Below are 12942 nucleotides of genomic sequence, written 5' to 3'. Positions count from 1 at the left end.
AAACTGGAAGGATAACAGAAAATTCATTCAGTAGAAAGACTAAAGGTCATATTATATATATTACTATTTTGTCTAGAAGGAAAAAAAAAGACTGTTGATTTGTGTAGGAAGTATAGATTAAGCTATTGTATTGGTCATTTTCCATTTTCTGTCTGTATACCCATACAGATTAAAAAAAAGAAAAAGTTTAAGTTATTGAGGAAATGTTTATGTTGATTACTGATCTAATTTCCAGGTGTTTATATATCAAACCACACACACACACACACACACCTCCACAGATTACCTAAGTATCTTTTCAATATTTAGTTTGTACCTTAAGTGTGTATGATTCAGGGTCTATTGTTTCCTTGCAAAAATCATGCCAGAGTCAAAGGGAGGTTTAAAAAAAAAAAAAAAGGAAGGAAGGATTTCAAATAAATCTTCAGCACAGGAAAAACAAGAGATAATCAGGTCCTGCAAAAATGGGGACAGCTGCTAAAAATATAAAGTTAATCCTGATTTGGAAATGGCTTTTTTTTCTTGCCTCACTTGTTCTGTTTGATAGGCTACAGATGATGCTTAGACCAAAATTCAAGCTACAGCTATTTTCTTATTATCAAACAAAAGTATTAAGAATACCTTCCAGGAAATAATTAAGATACATGAATTTAATGTAATAATTTCATTTTCTTCACAGCTTTCAAATTAAAAATGATAACAAATAACTTTATGCAAAGTCTCTCCTTTTTCCCCAGTGAGGCCTAAAATGGAAAGTATACTTGCTCCTAGCAAGCAAATACACCAAAATTAAAATTAACAAAATCTTTAAGGTACCAAAATTTGTGAGGGAAGGAAGATGATAAGAAAGTAAGAGAAATTACCAAATGGCAACCAAACAAGGTCACATCAGGGTTTCAGGTTAGTCCAAAATAACTTCTGGAATATGGTCTATGGCCCCATTGTTTATATACCTTCCATAGCTCTAGAACTACAGAATAAACTTTTAACAATAAAATGAGAACCGAGAACATCATATTGTAAATATTATATTTCTCTCACTCACAATGTTGTATGAGACATTTACTAGTTTTAATATGTATCCATAGGATTAATACTCATATGGAGTATGATGCAAAAAGTGCAGGACTAAAGAAATAAGTCTATATGAAAACAAAAGCACACATTTCTTAGGATTTAAAAATATTGCACATAATAAGGTTGCACAGAAATTACTGGCTGTTTTTACATATAGAATGAGGTATTAGTCAATCTATAGATAAAGATGAGTGCAAAGAGGAGGAACCACACACACAAAAATACATAAATCCATGTAAGACCTAGAGCGCCAACAACTAAGAAATGTGAAAAGATGTGTAAATTAGCTATGATTTCAACACTACAAAATCATTAGCCAGGGACCAAACACAGAACAATCTCTTGGTAATATTTCAAAAGTTTTCAATGTTCTTTTGGCCTAAAGGGCTATGAGCAATACAATCATTTCCTTTACTCCAATTTTCACTGCAGGAAGGTATGGTTCTGTGGTGAATATTAAATCATGCCTTTCTGAAGCTTTCAGTGGAAAGATACTGCTATCCTTTGCTGAATGACTCAATTACAATTTCATGTACACTTAGCAACCCAAGTCAGAGATGCTGCGGAGCATGCAATTTTAAATTAGCAAAGGTTTCACTGCAAAAACCATTCAAGTTCACACAATTTAAATCTACAATAAGTTTCAAAGGCTAACCTTTAAATATATCAGGCGAACTCAATCTTTTCTTGGTAATAAAACTGGCCACATAAGTAAGCCCAAGGGCAGGTAGAGAAAAAACCAGGCAGAATTACAATCTTTTTTTTTTTTTTAAAGAATCTTTCCTAATCAGGGAAATTAATAATTAGCTATTTCTCTACTGAGTGTTGCTGAATTTGTCAAAAACCATTTAAATACATTTAATACCTTATCAAGTTAAGTGAAATCATGCACTTGTCAAAATAGTTCACAGAAAATTGTTTTGCATCAAAGATATTGAAGAAAATTCAACTAGTTGGGTTTAGAAAGAACAGAAAAATCGTGAACTACTGTCCTGAACAGTCAGTATATGTAGTAACCATATTTCCTCTCCGTTGAGTGACAGTCCTGCAGTGCTTGCTAGATCCATGGAATCTATTTTCAGTCTGTACTGTGTGCCGATTGGTGGTGTCAAAACCACTAAAAGAAAACATTTTCTCCATATCTTCAAACATGTCATCAAACAGTCCACCTCCAAAAGAAAACTCCTGGAAATGATGTCTTTGTCTACTGGAACCATCCTGGCGTGTCTGGAAGTGATTCTCAAAATGCTTCTTGGATCGAGTGTTTTGGTTTTGACCAAAAAACCCAAAGTCTTTAAATAAGTCATCAAAATTGAAGTTAAATGATTGCTCAAAAGGACTTCCGCTACCTCTTTGTCCTTTAACGTTAGTAAAAGCACTGTGTCCAACTGTATCATATTCTTTTCGCCTATTAGCATCTGAGAGTGTTTCGTATGCTGAAGGAAATAAAAATACTTTAGTAACTGAAGGTAATGAAAATTACATACATCCAAATCTCTTCAAATAAGTGAATTCAACTCTCTTTTTTAGGGAAAAGATTTCATATCACCATTAAGCCAAGGCATCACAAACACAGGAAAAAAAATGAAAGGTACAAAAGGCAGGGCCTTTGTCCTATATACTGTGCAGTATCAGCTGTTGGAATAATGCCAGCCCTTAGTAAATAACCAATAAATGAATGCTACCATTACTTACAAATAAGCATGTGGACAACAATTACAGAGTTATTTTCCATATTACTTGGGTAAAACCATTACCTGTATTAAATAATTTAACGATCCAATACAACCAATTAAAATTTTCACTTACTTACTAGTTGAAGTAAATGTTTAACTCTCTATTCAATTACTTCCACCCACCATTAATTACTGAATGCTCAGGAGGTGCAATTTGTTTTGGAACTAGTCTTAAATCAAAATTTGTTTCATATTTTTCCTTTAAACACAAATGTGGCTTTTAAATATAGATCAAGTGAAGGAAAAAAACCTAAACATTTCAGTCTATTTAAATTTTTTATAGCTAATATTTTATATTTAATCTCCATACTTAGTAAATAAAAACTGTTTCATAAGTTAGCTTTTTACATATCTAAAATTCCTTTTAACATGGAAACAAGCAATTTCATAAATAATAAAAGAATAAAGTAATACATTTTTAACATTTTAGGATCTATATGACAATAAAAATTGATATTACCATTCATCCATCCATCCATCCAGGAATCAAAGCAATTGTGGTAAAAAGATAGTCTCAACAATCTCCTTTATTTAAATGTAGACCCTACTCTGTGACCCATCATCACATTATCCCCAAATATACACTTCTTAGCTATCATTCTCCTTTACTACTAATTAGTATTTGTAAGACCTCAGAGATAATCATTTACTTACCTTCTGCAATCTCTCTGAATTTTGCTTCAGCATCAGGACTCTTATTTTTGTCAGGATGGTACTTCATGGCCAACTTGTGAAAAGCTTTCTTGATTTGGCGCTCTGATGCTGATTTTGGCACACCTAAGATATCATAGTAACTTTTTGATGCCAAAATTAATTCCGTTATCATTAAAATGCAGATTGCAAAGACGAAAACTGACTGGGGAGTAGCCATTTCTAATATCCTAAAAAAAAGAGAAAAAAAATTTTATCCATGGAGCCAACCTTACCACTTCATTCTTCTTTTAGGATACAATGCATACTTAACGCGCCATCAAAATGTTAAGCATATAGTATCTTGTACTTGTTCCCATGTTATTTCGTTTTTGCAGGCTTTATTACCTCTATGTTGGTTGTGACCTTCTTAAAAGCAAATATAATTCAAATTGAGAAAAAAATCGCTTTACCTTTTCACTAATACTCTGATCAGACACAGAGTAGACACAAAAATATTCAATAACTGTTTTTTACCAGTAAACACTGAAGGCTAATGATTTGTGAACACTGTAAAAAGGGTGGAAAATCCAAATACTTTTCAAAGGGATGTCAACTTTCCTTTCAAAAACTCGTATTCTAAGAGGACTAAAAGTATCTGACTTCGCAGGGGGAAAAAAAAAAAAAAAAAGTACAATACCAAGGTAAAGAGCCCAGTATGTCTGAACTGATGATCCTCCCTCCCTAAGAAAGCCCTGACTTCAGCTTTCCTTTCAGCAAGGTGAGCCAAGGGCTGCACATACTGAATCTCAGTGGCATATTAATCTTGACAATACAATAGCACGTGATGATTTTTAAGTGTAAGATTCCCAAATATTTAACCCCAAAACAAAAGTATAAATGGTGTTTTGCTAAAAAAAAAAAAAAAAAAAAAAAAACCTCCTAACGGAATTTAAGATTTCTGCTCAGACTCCCAGAAACATCACAGTCCGTACTTTTAGATAAGGTAAACACGTATTTTTCAAGCTTCTTGCTAGTCATGAAAACCACTTCTCTAACCTTAAAAAGATGGTCTATCTACGTAAGGAATCAACATAGGATCCTGCGTAGTATACATGCGACGACCTGGGATTCAAAAACGAATGCGATCCCGTGTTCCGTGAAGTCCGCACTGAGTCCTTAATAACCTGTGATGACATAACGAGGCTGACGAAAGACGCTAGGGTTTGTGGAAACTGCCTGCCTTCCTCTCCTGTGGCCTCTGCTGAGCGCAATTAGCAGTCGGATTCCTCCTTTCCGAAGACTTACTCAGAGTCACGGGTACTACGGGTCAAGTACGAGCTCCTCGTTCACAGAAGGCAAACCTGGGGCAGCCCGGCTGGGGCGCGGCGGTTCAGCGCCGCCTTCGGCCCAGGGCGCGACCCCGGGGTCCCGGGATCGAGTCCCAAGTCCCGCGTCGGGCTCCCTGGTGGGGCCTGCTTCCCCCTCTGCCTGTGTCTCTGCCTCTCTCTCTGTCCCCCTCATGAACAAACAAATAAAATCTTTAAAAAAAAAAAAAAAAGAAAAGAAAAGAAAAGAAAGAAAACGGAAGCCGCGCGGGGGCTGTGGGCGCCACCGAGACTGCAGGTACTTGCCCCAGCCCGAGGGCAGGTCCGCACCTGACGGGGGGAGGCGCACCGCGCGGGCTTCAGTGAGGGCCGGCCCGCCGCTCCACATGCAGCCCACGGACGCCTCCTTCCCGAGAGCGACCACGGGGACAGCGGCCTGGGCCAGCCCGCATCCCCCGACGCCCGGGGCCCGTCCGGCCCGTCCGGGGCCGCCGCCGCGGTGTCCTCGGCCGTCCCCCGCCCTGGGAGGAGCTGTCCGACGCCCGCAGAAGCCCGCGGCCGGCCCCGAACACGAAACGCCCTCGTCGGGGCTTCGGTCACCTCCTCCTCCTAAGCCCTCACCGCCACCAGGCAGGCAGCTGGGGGCCCCGCGACGGCCGCGGCGGACCCCGGGACCCCGGGTCAGCCCGCAAAGACCGGCCGAGGCCCCGGGCGGGCCGCTCTGCACACCCCTCCCCGCCACCCCGGCCTCGTCCCTCACCCGCACCCTCCGCCGGCCGCTGCCCCGCCGCAGAGCTGAGGCGCCGGGAGACCGACGCCCGGCCCCTCACGGGCCCTCGCGCCGGCGCCCGCCGCCCCCCTCCGCCGCGCGCACACAGACCTAGCGCTCCGCCAGCCGCCGCCGCCGCCGCCGCAGCCGCGTCCCCTCTCAGCTCGCTCCCCGCTGGCCGGCGGCCGCCGCTGCCGCCACCTCAGAGAAGACCTTACACGAAACGCTCCCCTATTGGCTCCTGCGTCCCCACGTGACCCTGGCGCCCTACGCGCACGTGGAAAACTGTTGTTGCCGCTCCGCCCGCGCGTCACTTCCGGCCCCAACCTCCAGAAAGGGCGGCGCTGAAGCCGGCAGAAGCGGAAGTGAGTCGACGGTCGCGACCGTCCTTCCGGCTCGGCCGCTTGTGGCGCAGGCGCAGTGGCTCGGCGACGCGCCGGGGGTGGTAGCTCGCTCCGCCTTGGCGGACGGGGTCACGCCAGCGCCCCTCGCCGGCCCGGCCCCTCCGGGCCGCCGCGGAGGGAGCGATGCCTCGCTACTGCGCGGCGATTTGCTGTAAGAACCGTCGGGGACGAAACAGTAAGGACCGGAAGCTGAGTTTCTACCCGTAAGTTGTCCCCGGAGCAGAAGCGTCCGCCTTTACGGTGAGGCCACAGGGCTGTGGCGTTTGGGGCCGGCGGTACCTGCAGAGTCGTCCTCGGCCCCACCGGCGCGTCCCTTCGCAGCGCGGGAGGACGTGTGGAGGCTCGAGTTCAGGTTTATTTAGAAACGTCCTAACCGAGAAGGACACGGGGCTGGCGGGAGGCGTAGCGGCCCTTGGGGGTGGGGGGGTAAGCGGCCGGGCTGGCGCGTGGGGCGGCGCTCCGCGGTTTTCAGAGCGTTTCCCGCCCTCGCCTGGCCTCTGTTGGGCGAGGACCTCCGCCTCAGGTGAGCCACAGGTGCGCCTCAGGTGCGCCTCAGGTGCACCTCAGGCCGGCCGCAGCGGCGCTCACGCTCACCTCACGCCTTCTGGGAGGTACTCCGCTTGCGTAGACGGCCCTTCCTTCCGTTTTTTCCCCCCGAAGAAACGGAGGCCCTTGAGGAAGTCCACCCTGGGAGCGTCGTGAGCGCGCGCAGGCCGCCGCGTGACTCCCTCCCGACCGCCCCGAGAGCGGGTCAGGGTTGTGCCCAACTAGCCGCCGCGCCCTGGCCCCGTGAGGCCACAGCAGGGAAGCCCCCCTTCTTATTCAGGAGAACGGGGGAGCCGGAGCGGGTGGCATTTTCGAGTGCAGGTCCCCAAAGCCAGCCGGACCCCGGAGGCCCCAAGCCCGGCGCCGCGACTCTGAAGCTGACTGACCTTCCGCACATTTATTTCAAAACTCTGCCTAAGATCTCCCACCTGTAAAGGGAGATTCAATCGTCCCTACCTCCTTTCGTGTGCAAATAGGCAGAGCAGCCCTTAACGGTCAGTACGTGCTTAATGTATGTGAGAATCCACATATTTACAATATTCGGTTTCCTTTTTTTGTTTGTTTGTAAAATTGATTTAGCTCTAACCTGATCGTCTTTTAGATTTTTTTTTACCAGCTATTTTGTGAAGACTTTTTTTTTTTTTTTTTTTAAGACCGGAAGCTCTCTGCTCACAGACACGGTTGTTTTCCATTATTTTAACTAATGGGTTTGGGGTGGGGGAACCCTGATAAGCCAAAATAATTCACATGTGGCAGTATTTCCAGGACTCTTTCCCATCTGGAGGCCACAAGATGCAGAGAGAGATTTTGGGGGAGATTCTAGTTTAACAATAGCTATGGCTCTTGAAAGTTTGTAACAAACCCAGAAAACGAAAACATGTTGAACTTGATTTAGCCTCATTTCCCAGATTGAATTAGCCTTCATCTGGGGGGCAATAATCCCAGACTCCCAAATTCTTTAAATTTTTCCATCGTTACTGTATTTAAGGAAGGTAAAATAACAATGCCAGACGGAGTTAGTTACAAAGATTTTTTTCTTCAAAATGTGAATTTACCAAAATGGATTTTTTAAGGTTATTTCCCCATGTAACCCGCAAAATAGAAATTAGTTTTGTTCCCCTAATAGCATCAAACTTGAATTGGATTTGTTAATGCTGACACTGTAGCAAGCTGTACTATATATTACTTTGAGAATTCAGCTTGTGTGTGCATATAGTAAGTTTATAATATGATTATTTTATGCTTTTGGGGGAATTAGAAAGATGGTGAAACAAAATTACAAGCAAATCGAACCACTGTAAAGGCCCTGAGTTGTTCAGGAAACGTATTGCCTGAGATTTCTTAGAGATTTACCTGTTGAGAAAGCATTGCAGTCCAGTTACCAGTAAGGATATTCAGAGTATTTTTTTTAATTGTGTGATAACTTAGTATATAGGTATGATAGAAATAATTTGCAAACAGCATCCTTATACATGAGATTACATGTAAAAATATTGTAAAGGGCATATTCTCATTTTAGATGTAGCAGAAAAGGTTTGAACTTTTCTATGGCTAAAAGAATTCAGGTCCTCTGAAAAGAAAAATTATTTTTGTCCTTCAGTGCTTTTTCTGATTATGTCTATAACCTGAGTTCTTGATATGTGCAAGGTTTAGGAATTTTCAAACCATGTGTGAAAATTGTATCTGTTGTAAGAACTTCTGAAGGTAGGTCATCTGATTTTTCCATGTAAGGGTATTTGAGTTAAAAATTATTTTCTATAAAGTATCTAGACTCCTTTTCTTTAGCATCTTGTAAAGTTACCAGTATTTGCAGGATGGGAGGAGGGGAGGAAGCATGCTATTATAAAGCATAAACTAAGTGGTAGGAATTGAGAGGGAATATATAATTGCTGCTTTTTGTATGAGAAACCTTATATTCTTTTTTAAAAGTAGGAAATTAGACTTCATAAAATCATTTTAAGAAATATGAATACTGTGTTAACTGTTTAATGCAGTTTAAACTGAAACCTATTTAGACTGGTAGGAAAAAGTTTTCTCTCAGATTCTGTCATTAGCCCAATTTTGCCTATAAAACACATCTCAGTAAGCACCAACTCTCAATAAAGGTTATTGTCAGCACAGGAACAACACATATAAAGAACTGTCTTACCTTTCTCTGTCTTTTCTGTTTGATTTATTTCATGTTATATCAGAGTCTATTTGTAACCTGTTCTTGTGTCAGTTTTCAGAGATTGAATTTTAGGGTTCTCAATTCTCTAATCGTAGAAGTTTAGAAATACTAAATTACATATGGGTAGAATTGAGCCTGAATCTGGTAAAGGGAATGGAATATTAGTAGTTTTATAAAATTTAGTATTCATTGTCAATTAAATCACTTGTTTGAACTAACTTCTTATTTTAAAAATGTTAATATAAGTAAGAGCCTAAAGCTTAATATTTCTCAAGTTATAGACAAGACACCATTTAACTTGTAGTATTAGTGTAGAATACATTTGAGTGGGACTTTGTTTATGAAAAGCTTTTTCCTAGTTCTAGGCAAAATACATAACAAAAATGAAATATAATCCACAGAAAATATGAATAGATTTTACCCTTTGTTGGAACACATATATTTTTACTTGAAGGACTTGTTATGTTTTACCAGCCATTGCTCTTTTTTGTTTAAGATTTTATTTAGAGACATAAAGTGCTCCCGCAAGAAGGGGAAGGGGCAGGGGCTGAGGGAGAGAAGGAGAATTTCTGGCATGCTCCACATTCAGCGCAGAGCCCAACTCGGAGCTCAGTCCCAGGACCCTGAGATAATGACCTGAGCTGAAATCAAGAGTCAGACGCTTAGTCACTTAGTCAACTGAGCCACACAGGAACCCTACGAGCCATTTTTCTGAAAAGCTTTGCCTACACATTTTATAGCTTAGTCATCTTTACTGTAGATGTAAAGTACATCTTTACTGTAGAATTGTCATTAAGGTGCTTTTACTCAGTGTAGATGGTTGCCTTGCTTTTGCAGCACTCAGTGCATAGGTTACCTATATATGCAGTCCTGGAATTTGCAAAATTGTAAAAATATAGCAAAGTTTTCCTTTTTTAATTTCAGGTTTCCTCTACATGACAAAGAAAGACTTGAAAAATGGTTAAAGAATATGAAACGAGATTCATGGGTACCCAGTAAATACCAGTTCCTGTGTAGTGACCATTTTACTCCTGACTCTCTTGACATCAGATGGGGTATTCGCTATTTGAAACAAACTGCAATTCCAACAATATTTTCTTTGCCTGAAGACGATCAGGTATTGGAGGCAGCACATAGGGGAGAGGGGGACAATGCTGAGCAGGATGGTAGGTTGCAGGGTGGCAGGTAATGGAAGTTAAGGGAGGGAGAGGGAAAGATAACTGCTGGGGAAACAGATTCTTGAGGAAAAGGAAGACTAATTTATGCTTCTGCTAAAAGTGTAAATAATTTTATTTAAAAAACTTAAACTGAAGAACAAAAGATAACACATACATAAATCATTAAGTTATTAATGTAAGTTAATGATCTAAGATTTTGGTACTGGTCTTTTGAGTGACCTGCAATGTTTCCATCATGTATTGAATGAATATGCTTCATACTTTTTTAAAAACTAAATTTAGAGTATATTTGAGTCGTTATATGCTTAGAACATTTTTTTAACTTGTGTAAATTTACTTGGCTGGTATTTTTCTCAAAGTTGTAGTTAAATATTCAGCACTGACTAATAAGAGAATAAGGTTAGTGAGGACATCTTTAGAATTTGAAAATATTATTTTCTAGGATAAAGACCCTTCCAAAAAAAAATCTCAGAAGAAAAAATTAGATGATGAGAAAGAAGTGTGCCTAAAAGCCAAGTCACAAGAATCATTTGCTTCAAATGAGTTAAAGAAAAATACAGTTAATACAAATATTCTCCTTGAACACACAGAATTACGTAATTCATCTACTTTGGTGAAGCCACCAGCTCCCAAACCAGAATGTATACAAAATAACGTATTAACTCTTAATCTGCTTAAACAAGATATTGGAATACCAGTATCTACCTTGGAAACTTCAGTTACCCAAGACATAGATATAGGTGGTTTTCACACATCTTTTGAGAATCTAAATTCTACAACTATTACCTTGACAACTTCAAACTCAGAAGATGTTCAGCCATCTTTGGAAACCCAAGAAGTGTTTGAAATAACTGCGGATCATCTTGCTAACCCAAACTTTACAAATAATTCCATGGAAATTAAGTCCGCACAGGAAAGTCCATTTTTACTCAGCACAATTACTCAAACAGTCGAAGAGTTAAATACAAATAAAGAATCTGTTATTGCCATTTTTGTACCCACAGAAAATTCCAAACCAATTAATTCTTTTGTATCTGCTGAAAAAGAAACTGTGGAAATGGAAGATCTAGACATTGAAGACTCCTTATATAAGGATGTAGACTATGAGACAGAAGTTTTACAAATTGAACATTCTTACTGCAGACAAGATATAAATAAGGAACATCTTTGGCAGAAAGTTTCTAAACTACATTCAAAGATAACTCTTCTCGAGCTACAAGAACAACAAACTCTTGGAAGATTGAAGTCATTGGAAGCTCTTATAAGGCAGCTAAAACAAGAAAACTGGGTATCTGAAGAAAATGTCAAGATTATAGAAAATCATTTCACAACATATGAAGTTACTATGATATAGAGTGTAAAGAGTTTAACACTATGACTTTTATATAAGCTTTTTGCAGCCAAACTAAATTATATGTAGCTTTTTCCAGCATAAAGTTCTCATCTTAAGCTAAGAAAATGTTCTAATGTTAAAAACTGCATCCCATTCTTGTAGTTACTCTTCATTATTAAGAAAAACAAGAGAGTTGTTGGACTGTAGAGAAGAAGTTTCACCACTTGGTAATCTTCTAAATTAAAGTTAAAATAGAGTGAATAAATAATATGATTCATAAAATGGGACAACATGGAGATGGTGAAAGGAGCCCAGAAGAGAAATCAGGCTTGGATATCAGTGCCGGTTCTACCTTTGGCATGTGATTTGGGCGAATTACTTTGAAGCCTCAGTCTATAATCTGTACAATAAGGGCACTTACAAAATCTAGTCTGTTTATAGTTCCTTTCCTTTCTATTAAGATACTTTTTTAATAGAACAACTTTTTGGTAAGGTAATACATACTTATAATACTAGATGTTGGCTAGTATTTGATGTTATTTGCTATTGGATTATCCTCAGAATTGAATTCTGTGGTATTTGACTTGTTGACTATAGTTATTTGTAATAATAGTACTCCTTTTATAATTTTATTCCACTTGAGTGATAATAACCATTAGTCCGGTTCATAAGAGAGGTACTTTAAACTTCAAAGAATATGTATTTCAATACCCTATATGTAGCTGACCATCATAATACATAGTCAGGTAATCTCCTTAACATCCTATATTTAAAAAAAAAAAAATTCTATATTTAAGGTTATAATTTATAAACCAAAAATTGTAATGAGGTTAATTTTTAAAACTATATAGAATACTATATTTTAGAAATCATAACTTATATCTATTTAATGTGTCACTTTTTTAAATGTGTGCTTTTGTCATTTTTAAATTCCAGAATGATAGAGTACTATTTAATATTATACATGCCCACTTATGTATATGTATTTTATTAAAATTTATATGCAAGAAACTGTAGATCTGGAGTGATCTTAGACAAGCAAGAAAGGAATGATGGTGATGTAAATAAAAATATTGCTTATATCCATGAGAATTTTTTTAAAATGTGTAAAAGACAGTGGGAACAGCAGAAATGTAGAAATAATGATTTAAAATTGACAGTTAATATAATTGAATATGTTACTGATTAAAGTATTGAGCAAGTTCCTATCAGTTCTTATCACACTTTTCCTTGCCTTTTTTATAAAAAAAAAATACTACTACTTAATCTCAAAGGAGTGTTTTGAGAGTTCAATGAAGTAACATGTTTTTGGTTCTGGAAAATAGGAGGTGCTCAATAAACATTAGTTGACTGCACAGCAGATACTAATTGTTTTGTAAATTCATGGTGATTATTTTTGGCCACACTTTATTTTTTTCAAGCTAATACAATTCATTGGTATTATATAAGTATGTATCTTAAATATGAAAAGTTAATATTGGTATCTTTATTATGGGAGAAAAAAAACCATAGATTTTTGCATAAATTATGTACAGATAATTGGTAGAATTAATGTATTTAAGTATCCCCATGCTCCATTTTACAATATTTATTTGAAATAATTACTGTAGATGAAAATAACTTTAATAAGTCATTATAAAATAATGTTTCAACTCTGTTTTTACCTGTGCATATTGTATTTATTTTCTCTTTATTGAAAGTTGTAGTCTACTCAGGAATAATTTAAACTGGTTGTATTTCTTTAAACTTAATAAATTATAAATATTTAAGA

At 39.1% G+C, this 12942-nt stretch overlaps 2 protein-coding genes across 6 annotated transcripts; one reads left to right on the top strand and one right to left on the bottom strand.

Moving 5' to 3' along the window:
• Positions 1-1012: 1012 nt before the first annotated feature.
• On the bottom strand, positions 1013-5780 carry DNAJB9 (DnaJ heat shock protein family (Hsp40) member B9). 2 transcript variants are annotated; one of them, XM_072764761.1, is made up of 3 exons: positions 5652-5780; positions 3468-3694; positions 1013-2513 (listed from the first exon to the last, which is right to left on the bottom strand). In XM_072764761.1, exons 2-3 carry the CDS (start codon positions 3682-3684, stop codon positions 2062-2064), a joined length of 669 nt encoding a protein of 222 aa, XP_072620862.1. In that variant the 5' UTR covers positions 3685-3694; positions 5652-5780; the 3' UTR covers positions 1013-2061. The 2 variants fall into 2 exon arrangements, with proteins under 2 accessions (XP_072620862.1, XP_025841606.1); XM_025985821.2 differs by lacking the exon at positions 5652-5780 and adding an exon at positions 4752-5065.
• A 237-nt stretch (positions 5781-6017) lies between these two features.
• THAP5 (THAP domain containing 5) lies at positions 6018-12942 on the top strand. 4 transcript variants are annotated; one of them, XM_025985817.2, is made up of 3 exons: positions 6018-6147; positions 9585-9777; positions 10281-12942. In XM_025985817.2, exons 1-3 carry the CDS (start codon positions 6068-6070, stop codon positions 11190-11192), a joined length of 1185 nt encoding a protein of 394 aa, XP_025841602.2. In that variant the 5' UTR covers positions 6018-6067; the 3' UTR covers positions 11193-12942. The 4 variants fall into 4 exon arrangements, with proteins under 4 accessions (XP_025841602.2, XP_072620860.1, XP_025841603.2 ...); XM_072764759.1 differs by having other exon boundaries at positions 6079-6184; XM_025985818.2 differs by lacking the exon at positions 6018-6147 and adding an exon at positions 6864-6984.

Source organism: Vulpes vulpes, chromosome 7 (genome assembly GCF_048418805.1).
Source record: "Vulpes vulpes isolate BD-2025 chromosome 7, VulVul3, whole genome shotgun sequence".
Lineage (NCBI taxonomy): Eukaryota > Metazoa > Chordata > Mammalia > Carnivora > Canidae > Vulpes > Vulpes vulpes.
Note: the sequence above shows the minus strand (reverse complement) of the source record. Positions and strands in the feature narration are given on the sequence as shown.